Source organism: Antrostomus carolinensis, unplaced genomic scaffold (genome assembly GCF_000700745.2).
Source record: "Antrostomus carolinensis isolate BGI_N321 unplaced genomic scaffold, ASM70074v2 scaffold45554, whole genome shotgun sequence".
Lineage (NCBI taxonomy): Eukaryota > Metazoa > Chordata > Aves > Caprimulgiformes > Caprimulgidae > Antrostomus > Antrostomus carolinensis.
The window spans coordinates 1-26,654 of NW_010312255.1; the positions used below are offsets into that span (position 1 = coordinate 1).

General features: G+C 37.6%; 1 protein-coding gene across 1 annotated transcript in view; it reads left to right on the forward strand.

Moving 5' to 3' along the window:
* The first annotated feature begins 8,987 nt into the window (after positions 1–8,987).
* Positions 8,988–26,654, forward strand: part of URI1 (URI1 prefoldin like chaperone) — a 34,189-nt gene continuing 16,522 nt past the window's right edge. Inside the window, exons 1-4 of the mRNA XM_010166966.1 lie at positions 8,988–9,110; positions 12,749–12,783; positions 16,932–17,010; positions 19,325–19,460. Coding sequence (XP_010165268.1) covers positions 8,988–9,110; positions 12,749–12,783; positions 16,932–17,010; positions 19,325–19,460 — 373 coding nt within the window. The remainder of the gene's footprint in view (positions 9,111–12,748; positions 12,784–16,931; positions 17,011–19,324; positions 19,461–26,654) is intronic.

Below are 26,654 nucleotides of genomic sequence, written 5' to 3' on the forward strand. Positions count from 1 at the left end.
CATGGGCCAGCCTGGGGAGCGGGTGTATCACAAATTATTGTTCCTGACTTGCCTTAGCAAACACTGGTTTCGTTTGAATTGGGTTTGAAAGAGCCAGACTCCTCCGTCGCAGTGATTCCCGAGTTTGGAGGCTGGTTCCACATGTGCCCATAGTATGAAGCTCAAGATGCCTTTTCCTGCAGATTTCATTAATGACCTACAGTGAGTGGGTCCTGCTAATTTAATTAGTGTGATTCTGGGCTCCTAGGTCCCAGCCTTGCAGTGAGCTCTGTGTGGGTGCAAGGGTCGCTCTGGAACTCGTAGCCCTGTGCAGTGTATTATTGGCACAAGTACCTTTGCCCAATCTACACGCCTTTCAGGCTTTTTTCCTCATTTTCCACATGGGATTAAAATTTTTTTAAGCTGCATCTAAGATGCATGTTAGAGCTCCTCAGTTATCACAGAGAACTTCGTCAGTGGGTGTGGCTTTGTCACACACTGGTTTAGTTAAGAGTAAGAAAACTGAATGACATGTATGTGGTGTAACAAACATGCCTTGTCTGGAATACTGCGTGCAGAAATGATCATTAGATCATTACTAGATCATTACTAGAAGATGTGTGTAACCAACTGACCGTTCATGGGGATGAGCAGTAAGAGGGATCTGCTGGAATACTCTGTGTTGTCCATTCTGCACTGATAATTGGTGATAGCAACCCATGTGCTTAGACTCCATCAGTTAATTTTCAAGGTGGTAGAATTTGGTGAAAAATAATTCCTCTGGTACATTAGTGTCAGTCGGTGTACGCGGGATGTCTGTCGTAACTGCGTAGAATTGCTCCCAGTTCATGGTAAGACCCTTCTGTAAGCAAGTTTAAGACACTTCTTAAACAGATCTTCTCCAGTGGAAAAGAGGCCCAGGAGACCATTAATTAAGCCTTTGTTAGGCTGATGTACCAAAATTATATTTTGTCATAGGGAAACTTTACATAATTTGTGCAAATTGCCTAAAAAATATTGAACACTTCAGCTTCAATATGAAATTATACTAAAGAACTACATATCTTAGTTACAATGGAGTGTCATGATGAAGATATAGTAGACTTTCCCTCTATGCAATGAATATATTTAATTGGATTACAACAGTATTTTCAGTTATGAAAATATTGTATTTTAAGATGGAGGAGGTCTTTTCATTTCATCTGCCTCTTTTCAGAGATTCATATTTTTCTCACAAAATTACTGGAGTTGAAGGCTCATGTTTTGATCTTAGCACAAAGATGAGGGAGAATTAGTTATCTAGTACTTTGGTAAACTAGTACTCGTAGGATGAGCATCATAACAACTAGTAAAGTTATTTAGCCAGAGCTGTGTATATCCTGGCGTTTAAGCAGGCACGTACATTTCTTTTAATTACCGTGATATTGTGGTGTCCCAGCGACGCGTGATTAAGGGTAAAGAAGCCTGTTTATTCCTGTGAGTCTGAAGGAAGCCTTCAGTGTAACAGTGAAATACTGTATTATCTGTCTGCAGAATTAAAGATAATATTTGAATCACAGTTGATAATTTTAACATCCAGGCCATTATGCAGCCCTGGTTTGGCTGTGAGTTTGAGCTTTTAAGTGCTGAAGCGCTGCTCTGGAGAACACGTGAACCGAGGCTTCCTTCCTCTTTAAAAATATTAAAAGAACAGGATGTTCATGACTTTCTATCTCTAATCTGATTGAGGCTGCAACTTCCAGCTCTAGGACCCCTGGTGACAAGTAATTTTAATTCTTGTTTAGGACTGCTTGCCTGTTGGACAGATTTCATCTTGTTAATTTGTAGAGATGGTAAGACCAAACTGTTAAAAGCAATTTTCAGTGCTCCCACTAAAGGCACTTTGTATAAAAACATGACTTAGAATGTGTATCTTGGGGATAAATTATAGAAGAATATCTAGTAATTTTCATGATAAAGACCATCATTGGAAGCACAGTGCCTCTGTAAAGTTTTGAATATTTCTGTAAGAAGAATATAATGTATGTATCATGGATTACTTGCAAAAGCAATATATGTTAGCTGAAAATACTGTGTTAAATCTATTGCAAGTTAGTGCAGGAATTATAAAATGAATATTTAACTAGGTGGATTCTCATGCTATAGAGCCTGCGTTTAAACATAATATTTGATAGACATTTATTCCTACAATCAAATGGGTCGGGATTACTGACTGATGGGAAGTTGACAAGTCAGATCTGTATGATTTGGTAAGATTGTGTAGACAGTGAATTTACAGTGGGCTGGTATGTTCTATAGTTTCAGAGCAGTGCGATGAAGGTACGAGTAACGGGAGACATTACAGAACCAATTAGGCCCAAGAGACATTTGTAGAGTGCAAATACAGGGATGGAGAATCTAAAGGATTCCAGTGGTAGCTGGCAATAGTTTTTTTTTTTTCTTTTGCATTACATTGCACTCTCAAACTTTTTTTTTTTTTATTTTCCTTTTAGGAAAATTAGGACAAGGAAGTGACTCTCCTGTCACTCATCATGACAACAAAGCACAATTAGTTTTAGTGCAGCTGTTACCCTAACTCATTGGCCAGTGTATGTTATGACATATTCTTAATTTTTATGAATTTATATGGTAAGAGCTGTATGATCGTTAATTTCCAAGTTGTTCTCAAGATCCTGAGTACTTGCAGTTTTTTAATAGTTGTTTTTTAACAACTTTTAGGTGGGTTATGGGGAGACAAATCACAGAATCCTAAATGCTCTTTTAAATTGTTTACTTTTCTTCCTATATGAACTACTTCTGAAGCTGGCTGCTCCTGTCTTAAGTCTTTTTCAAGTAATATCTGTGCTGTGAAATCAGCAACTTGTTCCTGCAGTCTGAAAAAGAGCAGCGAGACTGAGTAGGATCTCGTACACTTGACACTGCTGCAGGAGCCACTGGAAGTCTGGAGCTGCTTGCCTGTGGGCTCAGCAGATGAGATTCAGTGTGCTGTCCAGTGCGGTGTCTCCTAGGGCATTGTGCTTTTTTCAGCCTTCATCCAAGGTAACAGAATCTAGAGGAAGTTTGGGTACAAGATACCCGTGTAGTAGGACTTAATTTTGGACAATAACTGTTTTGAGAAAAGTTAAGGTAGTATCTGAAGCTTGGTTTGGCATGTTCTTTTTTGAAAGGTCTTGACTGAAGCTTCACTTGCCATATTCCTTTTTAAAAGGTACCTGGTCAATTTCCTCTTCAGAAACCTGTGATGACAACAACTCCACCCTGTCCAGTGCTTTTTTGTAATAGTGGGGTCCAATGATGTTTTCTCAAGTGCTGCTAAAAGGGCTAATTCATTCATTATCTGGGAGCTTTCCGTGTAGTACTTATTGTTGCTCCAGTGTTAATTGGTCATCCCTTTTTACATTTTGTAGTCAATATTTGTCTATGTTCTTATTAGTATGAATTAAATACTCACTACTTTATATAGCATCAAGAATTATGAAATAAATTAACAGCTCTTAAGCAGATTGTTTAAATGGTAATTAAAGTCAAACTATTCACAAAAGAAAGAGAATTGGCCTTTATTCTGGAGTGGACAAGTCCGTACCTGTCCTGCCTCATTGGTAACTAAAACAGATAGATGAGATTATATCCACACAATTTAAGTGTTACTAAATGGTGCTCCTCTTACACCTGTCTACAGATTTTGTGAGTAGATGCACTGACCAGGGTACTGTTTGGGAGTGATCTTCAGTATCTCTGGCATCTTTCCAGGTCTCTATTCCAGAAGTCGTTCTCCTAACCTGTCTTAGAATCATAGAGTCATAGAATGGTTTGAGTTGGAAGGGACCTTTAAAGGTCATCTAGTCCAGCTCACTGCAGTGAGGAGGGACATCTTCAACTGGATCAAGTTGCTCAGAGCCCCATCCAACCTGACCTGGAATGTTTCCGGGTATGGGGTATCTACCACCTCTCTGGGCAACCTGTGCCAGTGTTTCACCACCCTCATTATAAAAAATTTCTTCCTTATATCTAGTCTGAATCTTCCCTCTTTTAGTTTAAAACCATTACTCCTTGTCCTGTTGCTAAAGGCTCTGCTAAAAAGTCTGTCCCCATCTTCTTGTAGGTCCCTTTCAAGTATTGAAAGGCCACAATAAGGTCTCCCTGGAACCTTCTCTTCTCCAAGCTGAACAACCCCAACTTTCTCAGCCTTTCTTCACAGGAGAGGTGTTCCAGCCCTCTGATCATTTTTGTGGCCTTCCTCTGGACCCACTTCAACAGGTCCCTGTCTTTTTTGTGCTGAGGACTCCAGAGCTGGACACAGTACTCCAGGTGGGGTCTCCCAGTACTCCAGTCTTCTCAGACTGACTTGGGTACCCCTTGCCTCATGTATTTATTCCTTCTTTGAGATTGTGAACTTGTGTTTTGTTTTAACCTGAAGCTCCACTCTTGCAGATGGATACATTGGCTTGGAGAATCAGAGAATAGTTTGGTTGGAAAAGACCATTACGATCATCTAGTCCAACCATAAACCTGGCATTGCCAAGTTCACCACTAAAGCATGTCCCCAAGTACCACATCTACACGTCCTTTAAATACCTCCAGAGATGGTAACTCCACCACTGCCCTGGGCAGCCTGTTCCAATACTTGACAACCCTTTCAGTGAATAACTTTCCTAATATCCAACCTAAACCTCCCCTGGAACAACTCAAGGCCGTTCCCTCTTGTCCTGTCACTTGTTATTTGGGTGAAGAGACCAACACCCACCTCACTGCAACCTCCTTTCAGGTAGTTGTAGAGAGCAATAAAGTCTCCCCTCTGCTTCCTCTTCTCCAAGCTAAACAATCCCAGTTCCTTCAGCCACTCCTCATGAGACTTGTTCTCCAGCCCCTTTACCAGCTTTGTTTCCCTTCTCTGGACACGCTCCAGCACCTCCATGTCCTTGTAGTGAGGGGCCCAAAACTGAACACAGTACTCGAGGTGCAGCCTCACCAGTGCTGAGTACAGCACAATCGCTTCCCTGGTCCTGCTGGCCACACTATTGCTGATACAGGCCAGGATGCTGTTGGACTTGTGGCCACCTGAGCACACTGCTGGCTCATGTTCAGACGACTGTCGACCAAGACCTGGACCACCCCCAGGTCCTTTCCTGCTGGGCAGCTCTCCAGCTGCTCCTCCCCAAGCCTGTAGCGTTTCATGGGGTTGTTGTGACTGAAGTGCAGGACCTGGCACTTGACCTTGTTGAGCCTCACACACTTGGCCTCAGCCCATCCATCCAGCCTGTCCAGATCCATTTGCAGAGCCTTCCTACCCTCAAGCAGATCAACCCTACTGCCCAACTTGGTGTCATCTGCTTGACATCTTGAGCCCCTCAGAGCGGCAACTGCCTGAGATTTCATTTTTTCGTGGTGGGGCATTAGGACACAGCTGCACTGTGCAGTTGCGGGTTTTGTGGTTCCCCTTGTCTGTGAGCATTGGCTGCAATTTCGCTGCCATAAAAAGGGTCAATCCCTCCACCACTTTGGTGCTTGTGATCAGACTGCTGTGGGGTAAGAGGAATCCAGTCACGTGCCAAAATGGTCGTGTCCAATGCCAGCACGTATGTGACAGGGGAAATGCAGAGCCAGTGATGGGTGAAACTGGACTGACCTTTGAGCTGTGGCCATGCTCATACCAAGTTAGAGCAGTTGTGAGCAACAGTCTCAGTCACTTGTTCAAAAATGTCATTAATGATCCCATGAGTTATCTAGGAAGGAGATGACTTTAATGTGGTGAACAACTTTTTAATCTTAGTTTTTGTTGTGACTGCTTGCTTGCCTGTGGGGAATTTTAGGGTGGCACATTTGTGACACTGCTCAGCGACCTGGGTTGGGATACAGCTTAAAACCAAACTTTGTTGTTGATTTTTTTGCTTCTTTTTTTCTTCTTGGATTATTTTTCAGCCAATGTGGTTCCCTAATGTGGTTGATTGTGCAGCGTCACAAATGTCTGCCAGAAGATTGTGTCAGGGTTGGGAGAACGAGATGGTGGAACTGAGTAGCTGGAGACAGGGAGGGATGATGAGTCGTTGACTCAGGGCTGCGGCTGAATGTTGAACCGCAGCCTGAAGGTATGTCTGTGAGGCAGGTGCCGTAGCTCACGTCAATTTTAAACTAGTTAACTCAAGTATTTCTAGCAGCATAGTTGCACTGTAGGCTACATCAAAGCTTGCAAAACCTGCTTGAGATGTTTGGTAAGTTAGTTCATGGTATTTCTATGCTTGTGTTGGTCTGCCGCTATCTCAGTACCTGAGCTAGCTTGGTTATGGTATAGCCACATGAATACGTTTACCTGAAGTAAGCTACAGTATTAAGTTACGAGTTCCTTAGCTCTGTCTCAAGGTGAAGTTACATGACATGAACACTGACTTGCTGCCAGGGAAAGATGAGACCTTATTCCAGTTTGTTTCTCACTTGCACCAGTTCTGTTGGTTCGGAGCTGATTAAAGTCATTCACTCAGTGGAAAATGTCCTGATGCCTTTGGGGTTTTTGCTGGGTTTGTGAGTTCAAATGACTCCCAAAGGGGACTGACAAACAGTAAAACAGTATAAAGGTGTTGGGAACTCATGCTTGGAAGCGAGGCAGAAGGGTGCTGGCTCATGTAGCCTGTCCCTGACTGCCTGGCTGTCACAGGGGAGCGGGCTGCCGCGCTGAGGTGTGTGCGTGCAGTTACTGCAAGGTAACCCTGAGTTATTTGTCTGCGTGACCTGTAACTACAGAATGTGAAATAGTCTTGAGAGGGCAGAATTTCCTAGCTGGTGAAGAGGAGATTAATCATTTTCTGTCTGCTTTATAATTCTTAGATGTTTCAAGTAGAATTTTTAAACTCCCCAAAATAATTTTGGTCAGAACTTAGTATTTATTTATTGATCAATAATAGTTATCTACTACTATTTCTGCAAAACTGAGACCCATTTGTGTATACACAATTAATATAAAAATAGTAGATCTTCACTTTGTTTTCTTGTGGAGAAAGGTAAAGATTGTGGTTATCTTTTTAAATAAGATTTTTTTTCCTTTAGAAATAAATGATTGTTATGATTCAGATTTCTTTCAGTCTCTTTTCCTTCAGTATTCTGCCCAAACACATTTCTTCAAAAGGCAAAAGTTTCCACCCAAAGGGGGATTTGTGTTAATAATTTGTTGAAAAGTAGTATTTTTGAGTAATATGATTTAATAAATGAATATGAGAGCTCAGAAATGCTTTCTTCCTTTTCCATTAGATCATACAGTGTGCCAACAGACTGAAGAACTTTTAATAGTTTTATTTCATTTTTTGATTGAAAATGGGGCTCTAGGAAAAACAATAGTGCAAATGTTAATTCTGTCTTTCTCCATCAGTGATTGCTGTGTTTTAGGCAAGTACTGTGTAGTTTCCTAGAGGAAAAAATGAAAATTCATTTTAAATGTTTATTTTGCATGTGGCTTGTTACATCCTTGTTACCAAGAGATGATTAAATATTTGACCACCTGTTAGTGTTCTTCTGTAATGTAAAGTTATATTATATGAGCTGCTTATTTCATCAGTAAACTTTTAGGGTTTGGGGGTGCGGCAGAAATCTCATGCATGAGTTCCATGGCAGAGTGGGTTTTGATACTGCAAACATTTACAGATGGAGGCAGCTCATGTGCATGTATCAGCTGCAGTAAATACTTGAATATAGAAGGTTAAGCAGTTAAAACTGTGCAGAGCTGGAGTCATCTGAATTAGGTCAGTACTGGAAATTATCTTGGATTTATCGTGAGCCTGCAAACATGGATCTGCATTTAGGAAACTGGCCTACACTTCCACTGCAGGTCGTGGAACAACGTTCTGAACAACAGAACCAAGGTCAAGACTGAGATATTTACACAGTCCCAAATGGCAAGGACAGTCTCCTGAAGGCAAGTCATTGGTTTTAGACTTTATTAGGCCCTTACTTTAATTACCACCTCATTACTTGCTCTGCTTCCACAAAAAGTATTCCATACTGTCATTTTCCCTAAGTAACTGGAAATGTGATTGAAAGGGATGTTTAAAGTGAGACTAATTCAAGATTAAATAGTCGCAAATTATATTATTGCTACATGTAAACAAATTACTTGCATATCTGATTTTATTCAGATTACTTTTCAAGTGGTAAATAATGCTTTATCACTTATATAGTGCTCTTACATCTTTAGAGTGCTTTTCTCACATTAATTAATCATCATTAAACACTCTGAGGTGGGTAGGTTAATACTATTATCCCCATTTTGCAGATGAAGAAATGTAGACTGAGAGGTTGTGATTTGCTCAAGGCCATATAGAAGAAATAGAATCAGAGCTGGGATTAGATCTGTGTCCCTAGCTTCTAATTTCAGAAGACCAGCCAGATTGTGAGCCACAGTTTTGAAGCAAATACTCAAGTACACATGTAGAAACAGCACACATTTACTTGGCCTCTTAGATGCCTGACTTGCAATTTGTGTAAATGGAGACTTTGCTTTCGTGCCACGCTGCATATTTCCAGGTTCATACCTGCAAGTGTGGAAATAGCCTCTCATTCATTTCGGAACTCTTCCTAATCTGATGGGGCATTTTTATTTTCATAATTTTAATTTAAATTAACTTTCATCTTAAAAATACCAGTTTATAGTTCTTTGGACTTGAACATAACTGTGTGACTCGGATACAGCAGGTTTAGCATTGGTACCTGAAACTATCTACAGATAATACCAGTACCAGCTCAGTTGCTTATAATTTTTCGTGAGCTGAGTCATAAATAAAATTCTGACTCGGCAGTTTGTCTTATTGCTGTTCAGAACAGATGAGAGAGAAGAATTACCCTCAGTGTGCTAAAACCATCACCTTTGGAGGCAGTGCCTAGCTGCTTAGTAGAGAGAGACGTTTGCCTGAATGCACACTTGGAGAACTACCTAAATAGAACAAAACAGCCTTGGACTGGAGAAGAGAGCAGAACTTTTGATAATCATCAGAAGCACCACAGAGAATTATATTCAGCTGTTAGTAATGGGAATATGTGCAGAAGCAACAGCTAAGGAAAAATCAAGTGGAAGAAAGAATGAGGGTGAGGACCTGCTGGGGAAAGGTGGGGTAATGTGGAATAGGTTAGAGACCCATGGGCACATACAGGTAAGAATCAGCTTGATGCTACAGCATCCTTCTCACCTCTCTTCATTCCCAAGGAGACGTTACAAGTGATTGTAGTGCTTGGCTGCTGAGTTAGGAGATCTGGCTTCTCTTTCTAGCCTTGTTCCTGACCAGTGTCAGTGTTACTCAGCCTGCAAAATCAGTGCAGTGCTTTTCAAAAGTGCTATATGCTTTAATTAATGGAAAAGTTTTTGAGCTCTTCAGGTGGAAGATCCCAGAGAAAGTGGAATATAAATAGATAGATTGGAAAGAGGGAAAGTGTTGCATATAAAAGGGATTTTCTGCCTTCAGACAGCCAATGGAGCCTTTGGCTGTATGGTAAGAGTTGTTGGGGGATGGTTTGGAGTCATTAGCTTGTAGGCTGCCCTGTGTTCAGGTTGGCACAGTGGAACTGGAGGACACCTGGGAAGTGATTTTAGGTCTAAAGTTGATCCTCCTGTTCCACTGTGACTCTGCTTGCGAAACCTAGAAACAAGATTCCCTAAAAGCAGCAGCATATGCTTCCCTTTAAGTAGCTCAGCCTAGTAGTAATGAGAGCAGAACCAATGTGTAATCTCCTGCGTTAATGGTTCAGTTTTTAATCCGGAAGGAATTACGGTTTGGATTACAGGTGCACAGAGATGTCCTCTCCCAGGGCTGTCCCGGGGGACCGCTCCTGGGTATGGCTCTGTCCGGTCAGGGGCTTGAGAAACACTAAATTTTAGCAAGTTGCTGTTGGAGGAAAGGAAAGAAATAGGGTATTTGCCCATTTGCTTTCTTTTAAGACTGTGGAATGTGTTTCCTGACAGTGGATCCTGTTTTAATAACCAGACCCATGATCAGGTAATGTTAAGTTTGCTGCAAGAGTACTTTAATAAATATTTTAGTATGCAGGTAAGCCATTGATAACTGCATGCACTCACAAACTCATACATTTTTATGCCTAAAAGGGGAGAATTCAGAGTTTATTGAGACCACCTCCACTACAATGTCTTAAAAGTAATGCATAGTTGGTAGCACTAGATGTCCAGACAGATTGAACTCAAATGAACAAACAGGTCATTTATTTTATTTCCCCTAAAAGGAATTTTCATTCTTTAATTGTAACTCTAGATATAAATTATGTGTGGAAGATAGACTAATGATTTTCCTGTGTTTGATTAAAGGCAAAGAATCAAAGATTTGTTTATATATTTATCTATTTGTTTCTTTGCTGTGATAAGACCAGTTGTTATCCAAACAGTGAGACTGACCTAATAAAGGACATATGCATAATTGATCTCCATCTGTTTTCCAATATTTATTCTCTCTCTATTTTTTTAATAGAGTTCAGTTCTGGAAGTGCAGCCTGAAACATTTTTAAGGTGGTATATTTTAGCACTTCTGTAAAAGGTCTCATTTTATGCTGGCCACTGAAACGAAAAGATTTGTTGTTGGTTCCACCCTTTAGTATCCCTTCAAGAGAGATTATATCAAAGAAGAAGAATTAAATTAAAATTGATTGGTATTATTGATTTTTCTTTTTTTTTCTTTTTTTTAAGGGGATACAGGGCGATGGAAACAGCATTTGCCCCTATGCTGTTTTACTGATGGACTATTTTTTAAAAACATAAAAAGCATATGTGCCCAATTTACATATTTACTAATTAAAAAAGCTTCCTGGAAACATTAAGTAGACTATCTTCTGTAACCTTTAACATTGTAGCTAATGGATATAGCCTGGAAATTTTCATAGAAGGTCCTCTAAATAATGTAAATGATTATGAATATGTAACTAGTTAATATGCAGCTATGAAAGGATTATCATGTAGAGGTTAATGAACATGCTGCTCTTATGGTTTGCAGGGCTTTTCTTTTTGTGCTTTTAGCTCACTTCATGCATGGAAAGTCATGTATTGGGAATGGAAAGCTTCCTGTCTTTTCCATCTTCATCTCTAATGGGGCAATTAAACTAGAACTTTCTTAAAGGATTTTGTAAACATTTTTGTATGCTTAATTATGTTGTGTACTTCACAATCACTGCCAATCTGAAAGAATGAAGGATGTGGATAGGATAGTTCTGACTCTTACACTTGTTAGTGGTGGGCTCCCTTGTGTGTTAGCAGTTACCAAACGTTGCTGTGCTGTATGATTTAATACCTTTTACAGAAACTTTACTCTTAAAATGGGCTTCATATTAACAGTATGAATTAGATTTCTGAACTGTTGTCCTGTAGAATTCTGTATATTTATTTTTAATATTAAAAATAGTTAGTTTGCACATTAAGGGAAACATTTGCTAGGCATTTGATTTATAAGACTTTAAAGCAAATGATAAATTTAAACTTGACTTACACAGGACAAGCTACCTGACTGAATTTCCTGATGGATTATGAAATAGCGTAACCACAAATGTAGAGCTGATCTTTTCATTTTAGTGCTTTACTCTGTTTAAAGAATTATTAGCTCACAAAGTAGTCCAATTTTTTTTCACTCCTATGTGAGTAGAAAGTGCGGGGTCTGAGATCTGTTCTGCAATAGCTGCACATATGCTAACTAAAAAAAAAATTGTCTTTCATTCTGTTGTTTGTAAAAAAAAAAAAAAAAAAAAGAATTATCTGCTCCAGTGATTTCAGTGGTACTTGAATGTATGTTATTGTTTTCTCTGCAAATTTTCTCATTAATTGCTTTCAAATGTTAGCATTATTTTGGCTATAGGAAAAATGAAATTTGTAAAAAAAAAAAAAATCTAGAAAATACTTATATTGAGAAGATGTCTAGACATATTTAATTGCCTCATGGCTTCATTGCATTTCATATAATTGAATGAAATTGTTTGTGTTATATTTTTGGTAACCATTATTCAGAGATCAGAATATGTTTTGAAAGACAAAATCTCCGTGCAGTTATGGCAGAGAAGGTCACAAGTTTCAGGATCTTGTCTGTTTGCTGCATCTACATAGTCTAAAAAATTATATTAAAAAATAATGTAATTTTAACAATGCAATTTATTTTGTAAATTATTTTGGATCTCTTGGGAAAGCCTGTGGCATAAAGAAGTGAAATATTCAGATTAAAACTTCCTTTTTTTGACACCCTGTAAAAAGGGAAGCCAGAAGCCCATAATGATGTCAAATATCCTTGTATTTAAACACCACAAAATTAATTTGTTCTTTTTCAAATTTAAACGGGCAGTGGAAACATTCGTTGATGTACTGATAAAGGAAAAAATGGTTTTGGTGCTGTGAGGTTGGTTTGGTTTTGTTTTTTAATGACTGAGTATGGAAGTTACATTCATGTCTTGTTACAATTTATGTTGTTTTCTTATTCTGCAAACATGTAACACTGAAAATAGATCTGCAGATTGCACAAACTACTACTTATCTTACATCGCGTGTCATCTAATAGTTACGGAGCAGGTATTGTACCAAAATATGAATTGAAAAGCTGTAATTTTTTCTGTGGTTATCAGTCTGCATTAGTGTGTGATAAAGTGTGCTGCTTAAGAACTACCATTCACATGCCTTTGCACTGACAAATAAAAATGTATATGGAGTCACCACCAAATCTGTAAAGCTACTGTTCTAGTTTCTGATGCATTGACATTGCAGCTGTGTGCTTAGCCTTGTTTTTTCATGAGTAGTTATCTGTTTTAATGACAGGTGGTCACTAGCTGCCAAGAAAAAATCCAGCACTGGTAAGTGAAAAATGTTTGATTACATGCCTAAAATACTGATGAGTAACCTAGTTATATTTTAGCAAAGTATTGCTATTTATTCTATATTGCCAAATCCTACTAGCATGTTTTGGGGATTATCGTTAGCGATAGCTCAGAACTGTTGCAGTGTACTCTCTTTAAAATGTATATATTTTCCACTGATACCATTATGTTAAATCACACTGAGCCTTAGCGTTTATACTTCTGTTTTAAATACCCAATTCATTCATCATTTTTCCCCAAGTAACCTTGTGGGATAAATGCTGAATTTGCCTGATGGGTGAAAAGGTACTCCCAGGGTAGAATTAATTATTCTTGTTATTTTCTTTCTAACTGTGGAGCAAGTAGGGAAATTCTGCTTCCCCCTCTCTGTGTGCTGAAACAATGTGAAAGTAATGTTTCCCTGTTTTTTCCCCCCAGTAAAGTATGTGATAAAGCTTAGTTTGTAATGCTCAGAAAGAAATGGTTTGTTACGTAAAAAAAATTATCTCTGGGCACTTTTTTCTCTGTTGGCAATCTATGGTTAATAGAAAACATGCTTAGTAAATAATAGTTTTGTCTGGCATCTGAGGAAAATGTACATTTAATGGTGAATGAAATCTTATATTATGAGTTACTGTGAGATATAACAGTTGATCTTACAGATATCAAATTACAATATATCCATGCTGTGTTTACCATGATTTTGCTGAGAGAACAACAGGAGCTGTCTTGATTATTGTCTGCAGGGTTATTGCAGAATCACAGCAACTGCCCCTTTAGTGGTGAGATTAAACCTTTGGTTATACACCATCAAGCATATAATATTTTAAATTTATTTTAAGAGGCTTTTTCTTCATGCCTGAAAGATCTCCAAGCAAATAATTTATATTTAGTGTGTATCAAATGTTTTTAGTTTAAATGCACATAGGCTGCAAGCACTGGATAAGAGGAAAAAAATCAAGGCAATCTATACACATCATCATATTAAATTCTGACTGTTGGCTCGCAAAAATAATCTAAAACTAATATGTTTCATTTATGTTTAAAATTCAGAGACTGCATGAATTTTCAGTAAGGGAAATATTGAAGCGCCTACTGGTGCTGCTGTGGTGAAGTCAGGCAAAATATCCCCAGCACACCTACTTTGTCAGGAGCTTTGTGGTGGCTCTGACAGTTTGGTCCTGTGTGAAATTCTGCATGTACATTCTTCCACTAAGAGACAGTATTTTTCAGAAATAAACTAATTGACAGAAAGCCTTAAAATTGGAACAGATTTTTAAAAGTTTATTAAGTTGTGATGATTATTTCTTCTTATAAAAATGGCTGAGCTTTATGGAGTGGGATGGGAGGGTTGGCTGTGGAAGGAGGAGTTGCTCCTGTATTTGCTTTTAAGCAAACTCTGGCTGTGGCCCCATGCATGCACTTGAGAGTTTTGGGCACAGAATGTCAAAAGGAAAGCCTAACTTACTGACATCTTTAACATAGAAAAGTGGTTTATACAGCGTCCATACAATCTTTATAAAAAAATTATTTAAAATGTAGTACCCTTGTTTAGATCTTGATTGTGCAAGAGCTGAGTGCTCTTGTTTCAACTAAGTGATTTGTTCATATAAGACCTTTTAAGTAGTCAGTGACACAGAAGAATGTTAAATAGAATTGTGTGAATAACAATAAGATTCTAAAATGCTCAGCTTCAATATATTTCCATTAAATTATTTTCTTTTTCATTTTTTAGTACACTTCTTGAAGTATATTTCTAAAGCCATGAATCCAGTAATGGGTCTTGTATGGGATTAAACATCTAGACATGCTTTTCCCCTTCTAGGGACATGTTCATATCTGAACTCCCAATATTCATCATCCCTGTTCAATTGTGTATGGGGATTGAGCATAGTGCCAGCACACCCTGGAGCTCGTGTGACCATGAGCTGTAGGTGAAGAGGGAGGTCAGCTTCCTTCCTTAAGTAATGCTGCTTCAGGCCAATTAATCAAAGGATTCATTGTAATTTTCTTTATCTCGATGGTCCAGTTCAGAATGTAGCTGCACATTTAGAGATTCCCATGGTGGAGGTTTGATCAGCAAAGGGCAGTAGTCCCACTGCAAAAAGAAACACTTTGTAAAGCAAAATAGAGCTTGAGTAGCGAGTGGTTTCTCCTGTGCCCTGGTCAGATTGTTCAGTAACGGGCAGCAGTCAGACCTTACAGGCAGTGTCTTTTCAGATTTATGAAGAAATGTTGAGTGACTGTCAGCCATGAAACGATGGGAATGTTTAATCCTGCTGCGAGTGGGACGGTTTTCATACCATTCTCTTCCCATGGAGTCTTCTCTTCCCGTTTGAGACACGAGCAAGGCCTTTGGCTTGGGGATGGTGTTTGTTTTTCAGTGGGTGGTCAGAGTGTGTCAGTGTCCATTGCTCCAATACAGACCTGTGAGGCAAAGGCTGGATTCTGTAAATATCATTAAGTTATTTTTCATTTTTTAGTACACTTCTTGAAGTATATTTCTAAAGCCATGAATCCAGTAATGGGTCTTGTATGGTTGATTTCAACAAAATTGATTGTTATTGTTGACACCAAGTTGTCATTTTATTGCTTTGCCCCCCAAAACATCTCTGTGAATTTCATTAAGATTCGTGAGTTTGTCCTTCCTCTTTGCAGGAAGTGAATTATATATATTTTCACTTTGATGTGGTCAGTGGACAGAGAAACTTGCCTAAAATGTCTTGGAGAAATCTGCTGTCACATCAAAGCAGCAGCAAGCATCTTTTGTAAATCAGTTGTATGGAATACACTTTTAATGTCCAAGTGCTATAAAAACCTAAATTATTTTCTTCAGGACCAATTCAGCAACTTAAAATATGAAGTACTCCAGTTATAAAGTAGGATGATTACAGCAAAGTTCAACTACGGAAGAAAATGAGTCAAAACGTAGGAGTATCAGATAATTTTTCATAATGAATGCTGAAGAAGATTTCACTCTGCTTATGAATCCAAGAAAATCAATGATAATATTTTGAGAGTTGTGTTATCAACTATGACATTAATTTTTCAGCATATTTACAGATTGCTTTCCAGAATCATCCTCAGAAAACCTGTAATTTGCATCTTGGGTCAGTGTTGTTAAGTGCGCTGCTCCGTGCTTTCACTTACCTTTTATTGCAGGATTTACTACCATATATATGTTTACTATTGTGAAGTACAAGTAAACAATATCGTCAAACCTGACATTTATATGCCAGCTGCTTCATGCAGGAGCTTATCTCTGACCATCTTCAGGATGGCAGTGGTCCATTAAAAGACTTTTTCCAGCCGAATTTAAGTTTTTAAGAATGTCTTCACAAAATAAGGCTTTTTTAGAGGGAGTGTAGTTGCTTGTTTTGCATACAAAGGAAAATCCCTGCAGCAATTGAGATACTCTATCTTGCAAAGTCCTCTGAAGAGCCAGGTGTCTACCATGGGAATAATTTGTCTAAGTTCAGCAAGCTATTTCTGTCTTTCTGTCTTGGGTAGCAACATGTAGCATGAGCCTTATTTACATTTTGGATAGAGAGGCAGCAGAAGGGATGTTCCTTGCCTGTATTGTCCCTTGTCAGGGATTGAAGATGCAACAGAATCTTGGTGGTCAAGCCATCTTTCAGATGTGTTGACTCCTGATAGAAACACAAAGGTCACATGAAAATCAGAATTAATAAAAATTTTGTCTATTTATGCCAGCTCAAACTGAGTTCGTGAATTGTTTATAACAAGTGATACATTGAAGAATTTGCCTCTTAAAAAGTGTGAACTGGATTTTCAGTTGTTTTTCTAAATATTGATGGTGATATAACTGTTGAACTTGAACACGCCAAATCCTAGTGAAAGAACTGATTCTTTGCACCATAAAAAATGCAAATTCAGAAAGAGACATGCACAATATAAAATAATCGTGTCTCTATATCAGTGCATGTTATTCTGAACTAATAAAGCTATTATGTTTGTCATCCCAAGTTTTTTATAAATAAGTTATTAATCTATCAGCTGTATGTGTTTTAAGAGTAAAATATTTTATCTTTCTGTATTTTTTGTTGTGTTGTTGAATTACTAGCAGAAAAACATTAACTGTTAACTTTAGATATGAAATTGAATCAACTTGAATTTGTCAACAGGAAGAAGGTGGAGAGCGATTACGAGGCTCTTCAGGAACGACTCCGTACGTTGCCCGATAAACTGTCCTACGATATCATGGTATGTACGCTGTGGAGTTCACACAAGAAAACGAGCTAAAATTTTTACTAACTCGGGTATCTGCACTGGTGGTGAGGTGTTGTTCAGGTTGCTGTGTAGTACTTGGTAATGTTACATTTATTACAATAATAGTTAAACCTTTGCTTTTGTTTCTTACTCTTTTCTTTGAAATCTGTTATAAATTGCAATGTTACTGACAACTGAGAACTGATGACATAAATGCTAACACAAAACCTGACATTTTTTATATGTAAATCTATTGTATAGAAAACTATAATTATGACTGAATTACAGTACTTAGTCATTTCCTGAGAAGAAAGTGGCCGTAGTATTTCCTGATTCATGGGAATAAACCTTAGAACATTGATTTTTACATGAAGAGGTGCTGCTAATTTTTGTTTCACTGATCTTCACATTGACATAGCGATCTTTTCTGGTGCTTTGAATCTTCCCTAACAACTGCACAGCTCCCTGTGTAAACTTCACCCTGTTGGCTTGCACTTAGCAGAATTTTGACCAAATTGGCTTTTTTATCTTTCTTTTTTTTCCTCCTCCCTTCTCAGGTCCCATTCAAGATATATCTTTGAAGGGAGGGAAGTTGTATTATAAATAACTGAGTGGCTCATTTCAGCACAAAGTGCCTGACTGCTTTCTTCCTTGGCAGCCTGGCTCAGCGTGTAGGGTTGTTAGTAAGATGGCATTGGGGGAAAAGAGAGTGTTTCCCTTTCCTGTGCTAATGATTCAATTCTGGATTTTATGTGTTTAGTGCATTTCCCACATACATATATGTGGCCACATGATGTAAAGCAAAAAGATGGTGTTATTTCGAAGCATAGAAAAAAATCCTATTTTTAAAATAACTAGATAGGGCTTATTCTTAGTTAAAGCAGCAATGTCAACTCACATCTACTATTTTAAATGTATATAAATAGTTCCTATTCTGTTGGCCAAATATTTTCATATGTTTTAAATTCTACTTTCATCATTTTGGGGGGAGAGTAAACAGGCAAACGGTGCAGTCTGCTACTTGAAAACCAAGTCAGGAAAGGTACACGTTAGGAAAAGCACATTCTGCATAGTCTTAATATCAGGATCCTGCCTGCTGGAGAACTGTTTCAAGCATTGGTGCCCTCCTGGATGCTGAAGCTAGGGAAGATCACTTTCCAAGGAAACAGATCCACTAGGCCAAGTGCTCTGCTTCAGTGCAAATATGATGAGAAGGCGAGTGGCTATCCTGAGGAATGAAGAAGGTGGCAGAGCAATAAAGTAGAAGGAACTGATAGAAACTGTCAGAGACAGATCTCTTTTTACCCCAAGAAAGAGAAAACATGACATGGATGTGGTTCTTAGCTTTTTGCCACTTCCATTTTAACTGTAATTTGATTTTGGTCTCTTAATTTCTCTGCAGTTGAAGCCCACAGGCAGCCAGGCAGGTAGGTCTGAGGGTAAGAATTCAGGGGGCTGGTGCAGGAGGACGGGAAGGTGGCCACGGCTCCTCCTCAGCGATAGGACTTGCCCGAGCACCATCTGTAAAGTGTGGGCTGTGGAAGGTGTCTTACTTAATAAAACAATGTCCCATACATTGTAATACATGTTAGAACAGGGGTTACACATTTTAAGAAGTAGTTCTTAAAAAGTTATAAAATGTGTCCATCACCAGTGTGCTGCTGTCTGAAGTATTCTGGTTTTATGTATTGTTTCTATGTCTGGAGAGTCATTAGAGGATGGGCGTTGCTTGGTGGAGCGTCACTCAGAGGTTGAGATCTGCATGCTGGTGAATGATAAAGTGAGATTAAGCACAGTTTGTGGTCCTGCTAGTAGCCCCACAAACGTACACTGAGGTGTCTGGGAACTTACTATTGGCGAGATAGATACTGAGAAAAGCAACTCCTCTTTGAGCTGCCCATAAGTAAATTTTAGCAACACTAAAGTTACTTTTATTAGGAAATGAATGCAGTCTGTGTATAACAAATATGTAACTCACCTAAATTAAAGTATTTTTATTATCAAGGCTTACAGGTTAGAATTAACTGAATTTACTTTCCATGCAGACGTTCAGTTATACCATAGTTTTATGTCACAAAAAAACTAGTCTAGTTGAATACCACTTTTCTGATTTTGTAAGTACAATACTAAATTCAAATGGATCTGGTCATTTGAATATTTATGAAGGGTTAGTCATTAAAGAACTGCTGTAGAATTTTTATTTCTTTAACTCTCCATTTTACTTTTAAAAAAAAACTAATACATGAATGACTCTCTAGGTCTTACTTTCATTGATGATTTTCAGCAGTTTCTTCTGTGCCTTTGACAGGTACCTTTTGGTCCCCTTGCCTTCATGCCAGGAAAACTTGTCCAGACCAATGAGGTTACTGTTCTACTTGGGGACAACTGGTTTTCAAAATGCTCAGCAAAGCAGGCTGTTGAGCTGGTTGAGCACAGAAAAAAACGTATGTATGTTTCTGAATATAATTTAATAGTAAAATTTACATATCTTTGTATTAATATGTAAAATTAGTAACATCTACAGAGTTTCTTGGGGTTTTTTTGTGAGCTTGCTAACAGAAGTCTCTTTCTCATTTTTATTTGGTATTTTATTGATTATGTCTGTTTTTTAAAGAAAAGATTTAGTCAGAGCTTTTTGTTATGATGCATCAGGTAAGTTACCAGAATTCACATTTTGATGTTAGAATACAAGACCAGAAAGGATTTGTTCATTTGTTTATTATACACAAAAGTAAAAAAAGAAAAAAAACAAAAAAACCTAAAAACCCCCTTTCACTTTTCTTTAGTGTGAGAAATACTATATTCTCTTCCAGAAAGTGAAGATCACATGCACTGCTGCTCTCAGTTACCTTCTTCCCTGTATTCTGTTCCCTTGTTTCATTTCCTATTTCTTTACTGCCTTGTCCTCTATTTTGCTTTTTTTTTTCCTTTGTCCATATAATTTTTCAGCTGTCTTCTCCCTCTACACGTTTTATGCCCATTTTTTGGTTTGGTTTGGTTTTTTTTTCCTCACTTGCTGCTCAACTGTATTTCTGCCTCCTGCCCTCGACATTCCTATCCCACTGGATCTCCCCAGATCAGGTGTTGTTGGTGACCACCAAATTCGTCTTACATTGCAGCATGTCACAGAGGCAGACAGGCAAATCCTGGTTTTGTTCCCAGCTCTTTTTAGTTGGTGGTGAGATCTTGGCTTTGAAGAGCCAGGACCACCAGCAAGTGATGTGCAGGGCGTGCTTTGGAACCTCTCTATGTTAGAAAGAACGAGAGCCTAAAATATTTGATGTAAATGTCAAGGAAGGAAAAGCACAATAAAATGGAAAATAAATTGATACCTATTGGCCTTTGCTGCTTGCTTCAGATAAGTGTTTGAGTGAATTTTTTTCATATTGGTTTTACCTGTATTGTCTCATTCCTGAATGAATGCTCACTGCTGCTTTACCCTGTGTATGTTAAAACTACCACACCTGTTTGCACTGGATTTTTGTTTGAATTCAGCTATCCACGTTGCTGCCTGCAGCAGAATACCTCAGAGGTTCCCCACCTGAATAAATTCTTTTTTTCATTTCTATGCAGGCAATATTTGTGTAAGAAAAGTTGGGTTTTTTAATACACATTCATTTTCTGTATTACTTTAAAATACTGCTTTATGAAGAACATTGCCGAAAGTATGTAATTTGTATTTTACCTATTATCTTTCTTAATCGGGTTCTCCTGACAAAACTTTGCAATTTTCTTTCTTACTGAGCTGAATCTACATTATTTATTGTGACTCTTGTGAGATCTCAGGTCCGTATCTTTTTCCTTGATCATCTGATATTTTTTTCAGTGCTGCAGAATATTTTTGTCACCGTTACATTCAGTGAAATCATTTGACCTTTGCATAGTAGATGTTTGAACATTAAGTAGTCTGCTGGGACACACACAATAAATGCTGGATTCTTTCCTTTATGATCTTTTAAATTGCATTTAAAATACGAACTCAGAAATAGTAATTTCTTTTAAAGCAAAATAGTCATTGACGCTGGATATTAAACCCTCCATTCAGCTGATAATTCATTTCAGCTGTGTGATGGCTGCCAGTGGGAGGCTCCAAAACACTGATATTAATGAAAAACTTTTTATTTAAAGGACTATTTTTAGTTTTGGATGATAAAAATAATATTAGTACCTATGATTCTGGAAAAAAAAAAATTCATAGATATACTTTTCTTCTTTAGAAAATACAACTGACTTGAACTCTTTCAACCATTTTCACACTAAATGAGGGAAACTTGGAGGAGAATATTGGAGATTTTATTTGTTTATTCTAATTAGAAAAAAGTTATATACGTGAAAGACCTGTAAGCCATTGCTATATGATGTGAATTTGCCACATGTGGCACAAATATGAAAGACTGATGTTTCACAAGTATTAGTGTAAAGTTTCTTTTGTATATTGCACTGTAGTTATTTTCATATGTATGACTTCTGATTTCACTGGCATTTTGTGAGCATAGGGACTTCATAGTTTACAGGGTGATGTATATTGGGCATTATCATTACACTGACACAACATGATTTAATTTTTAGTACATAATCTTTTTGTTTTGGATGTAAATTCCATGAGTAGGTCACGCACACTGGAAAAGAGGGCGTGCTTACTGCAGGGGATTACATTGCAAGCAGTCCCGAATGTCCTGTGTGCCAGTTGGAAGGTCCGAACACAGCAAAGCTTTTTTAAGCATGTGCTTAAGGCCAGTGTGTGCTTAAAGGCTTTGATATATAGGAGTTGGGGTCTGAACAGAGCAAAGAAAGGCTCATACTGAAATTGCTTCCTGAGCAGAAAGCTGGCAATGTTTGTTCATGGTTTGTTTCTTCAGTGACCTACATTTTTTTATCCAATATTACTCTATTTATTTTTTTAATAACTAGCTGGTCAAATCTGTTCAGATAACCAAAATGAACTTAGTTTAGCACTAATAATTCAGTGCTTTAACAGAAATTAAGAGTTACAAGGAAATAAATACAGGACACACATTTTCATTGCTTACCATACCCTGTGTCTGGCTCTCCTGAATGGTGAGGAGTGGGAGAGCACCTGTTCAGGGTTTAAGTTTTCTGGTGGGACTGGCTTTTAGGTAGAAAAGGGTAAGAGATTCCTGTAACTTGCTCACTGCTGAGTGTTGTTTAGTGCTGGTCCTGGGGAGTTTTCTTTATTACCTTTGACTAGTTTTGTGTGGATCTGCCCATTGAAGACCTCTGGTCACTAGGGGTGACCCGGTTTGCCTTTGAGGACATCACTGCCCTAACAGTGAATTTAATCAAAGTACACTGAAGATTTTCTTTACTGTTTGATTCCTTCTGTGTATGTTGGATGCATTCAAGAATGGACGTATGAATTTACCTGCTTAAGCAGTAATAGTGCCAGATAAATCAAACAATATCAGTGAGTATAAAGTCTTGGAAGTTAAGGGTAGCAATAAGAGTGTACTATATATAAATGCTTTAGATATTACTTAGTACTAATTAGGTCATTCTTTTTATCTTAGTATTGTTAAATTTGCTTTTTAAAGGAGAATGAGTGAAAAAATGTTTGCTTCTGTGGAACAGAGAAATGCCCAGCCACAGCAGATTAATTTCTTGGTTAAAATCTATTTAATTGAAAGGAATAATTGAAGGGTGACTGGACTGAATTTTAAAAGTAAATGCACTTTAACTGACATAGCTGCAGAAAGCTCTATTTTGGGGATATATTTTTGTTTGCTTAGCTTTTCATTTAGATGCAAACTGTTCAGCATTGTGATTGGTTGAAATGTATTTGCTAAAATTTGGGACAGTCGCTCATGTCAAATGTTACTTTTTCATAAAATATTGATCATGTCTTCTTGAGTAATATTTGACTTGCAGTAGATCTTTAATTTTTGTGACATTTTTGTGACATCCTAGATGTTCAGTGAGTTCCAAAACTGTTAAAAAAATAAATCTAGTGAAGTTTATGGAGTTGCCAAGTATATTTTTAATTGTTTTAAATTTGTTGCAGTTTGTTAAACCAGGTAGTACAGGTAATGGGAAACATTTTACACATATGCTTGTGTGTAAAAATGTGAAGAAATAGTGAAGTAGATTAAAGGATATGCACACCAAATTCCATTATAATAAAAGAAATTAGCTTTTTAAGTATGTCACAGTTTAGCACAACAATAATGCAATTGTAGTTTTTTTCTCTTACAATTATCTTGCTTAAGGTACTTCATAATATTTCTGTTCTCCTCAAGGCAAGACACTATTGTCTCAGAATTCAAAGAGGGAATAAAGATTCTTTTTGTGAATATGGGATTATATCTTTTACGTGTTTGTGATGATATAAATTACATTTTTTCTCTATATCAGTAATCGCATTAATTCTTTAAGATGGGAAATTTTTCATTACAATAGTCCCTGTGGTAGTTACTATAGAAAGAAATTAAATAGATTTTTCTTGTAAATATTTGTGGATTAATTCAGTATGCTAGGTATTCCAAGTATCTAAACACTTTAAAAGGTGGGAAATTAAAACATGCACACAGGACTAGGAGTGGTTTTATTGTGTGAAAAATTTATCAGATAAAAAAAAAATCCCACTTAGAGGAGAATTGTTGAACTACTTAGCAATTGTGTCTTCAGTATATGTAAGAATACCCTTGCAGTGTCATGCTGCAAATGAATTCATGAAATGAAAATACTGATTACATTAACATACAGTATTGTGATAGTACCCAATTGTAAATTGCAGTATGTAACCTTTAATACAAATATTAGTGTCAATCAAAATTGACCGATAGCTTAGTATACAGGGTTTAAAAGATACCATTGTTTTTAATAAATAAGATGATCCAGGCGGATGAGGACCGGGTTGAATTTGTTCCTTATCAGCATTTCCAGAAAAAAGGATATTGTCTCCAAAATATATGATAGAAAGGCTTTCCATTTCCCATCTGTGAATGAGTGAGGCCTTTAGAGGTTTTAATGTTTCATCCAAGGGTGAAAATAACTTCCTTTATATTCTAAAGAATGTAACACAAACTTGCCTAGTTGCCTGCTCACTTTTTTGGGGGGAAAAGAACAAAAAATGCGGGCAGTATTACAAAGAAATCTAGCTGTTGCTTTTTAAAATTAAAAATAAATAATACTTTTCTGCTCTTTTTCTGCATGCTGGAGAATTCTCTTTCACTGTGCTTTTGAATGTTTTTGTACCATTTTTTGCGATTATCACTTTTTAGTTTGATAACCTCCATCAGTTCCTTCCTTACCCTTGTTAAGTTAGGAGCTGATTCGGTGGAGTGCTAAGTGCTCTAAATTTGCTCTGCAGTTCCCAGGAGGTGTTTGGTTTCTCACAGGACCGCAGTCTAGGTATTTTAACCAGAACACAGTGGAAGAAAGTAAGGAGAATGGGCTCCTTTCTGTAAGTTATGTATTGTGATTCAAAGAAGCCCCTACCTTTTTATAATTCTTACTGGGAACCAGAGTTGTCATCTGAATGCTACCCTCTTTCATTTAAGAGGAATTTAAATATATTCATATGTTTCTAACAATTATATGGGTGTGTGAACCTAAGGGATAAATGCATTGCACTTACTTAGTGTTCCTAAAGCCAAGTTATCTATACAGATTTTTACAGAAGAAAATCCACATGACTTTGGTTTTGATACTAAGGGAACATGGAAAGCAGAATGAAGGTTGCCTTTAAAAGGTGCAAAGCTACCACACAAAGGGGTTACATTGCATTTTAAAGAACTAGTGCAGTTGCTGTTATAATGAATTTATTTATATTGTTGCAAGTACAAAGAGAGCTTAAATCTGTATACACAAAAAGCAATCAGAATTCTCTTTTCAATCTTAAAACAAATGCATCTCTAGAAAAATGAGCAAGAAGAGGATAGAAAAACAGAGAAGGGTGTTTTGAAAAGCTCTTAGTAGATGCTACTTTCTGCAGAACTGCAGATCTTACTTGTTTCAAGTAACCTGTGATAGTTTGTTGGAAAATTATTGGCTAAAAAAGTACTTTATTGCGGATTAAATATATCTTTATTGAAATGTAGTTAAAAATCCTCAGATGTTTGATCTACTTACGCAGACCCTTAAAAGCAAGAAAATAAGTAACACACTTAAAATAGTGTGCCATAACTCAACCCATTAATAGTACTTGTAATTGTACTGTAGGGCTGTACTTTTGCAAGGAAATACCTTCCATCTCCAAAGAGTTCAGAAGTGGAGTATGTGCATTAGATTGTGTGATGCTTCACCTCCAGCCTCAGTAATATTAAGATGCTCCATTAAAAGACTGCATGATCGGTATTCTTGTTTTGTTCAGGGGTCAATCATAATTGTGCTAGAAATTGCTGATCAAAGATTTTGCATGTGAAACACTATTCTGTGGTTCCCCCGTGTAACTTCCCTTCTGCACCTGAAATGGGATGCTGGCAGCCCAGTGTTTCTGTGCTGGAGAGTGAGAACTGCTGAGGCACTGCCTTCAGGGGCACATACTCGGTTCTTGCTCTGGAGGAACTGAGCCGCTGTCAGTAATTGAGGTGGGTGGTTATTCCCTGGCTTGTATAAACACTCTGTGTATGTGTAACCATCTCAAGACTGGTTGCCTTCTACTTGAGAAACTGTGTTGGATTATTAAGAGATTTTAACTCTCAATCTCAATTGCATACAAAATTCTTTGTTATACTTAATCGAAAATTTCTGTCCAGTCACCTATCCTCAAAGGAGATTATTTCCTAATTTTCCAGTCTTTTTTTTCAATGTTATATCCGCAAGACTCCCCTGCAGACTAACTGAACCTAGCAAGGTAGAGCAGGCTTCAGTTTAATCTCAGTTTGTCCTGTTTCACAAAGTCTGACTTTTCAAAATAGATCAACCTGTTCTCACTATTCTTGTCTGTTCTTACTATTTAAATCCCAGTGTAACACACAGTTTCCAGAAGTAACTAAAATAATGTCTATGATTCCCCAAATCCTTATAGACAACACTCCAAGGACATTAATGTCAAACTCAGATAATTAAAATTTGTATCCAGCCAAGCTAATTAACCCGTTAAAGCCAAAATGCATAGATGAGAATTTGTGTCAGTTTGGCATTAGTACGTTGTCATGTCTTGTAAAATCTGGCTTCAGTGAACTTCATTTCAACAATATGAAATGTGTTCCCCAATTATTTTCTTCCTCTACCAGTCTGTATGTAGCAAGCAGAGGGCTGCTTCTTAAAAATGGCTAATCATGGTGTAAGGAAATCCAGTCAAGTCCTTTCAGACTAATAAGGGAGCTGGGAAAGAATGATCTAAATGTAAAGAAAGCTCTCTGCCTGCAAATATTCAGAGGCTGCTGCGCAGGGGAAATCTTCATATCCTGATTTCCCATTCAAATACCTTTTCCTTTTGGCAGTCCTGGAAAGCAGTCCTAGAGACTCTGGCTTGTCTGTGGTGCTGAACTATCTTTCCAGGCAGTTTAGCTGAGACATGTAAATAGGAACTACTTGGGTTCACCTGAAAGCCATGTCAGACTTTTCTCAGATTATTGGATGTGACAAAGTTGGACAACAGCCTCTGGTTCAATCCGTCTTAAAAGGCTCTAAGAAGCTTAAACCACAGGGTAGTAAGAGGAGGAGACTATGGAACC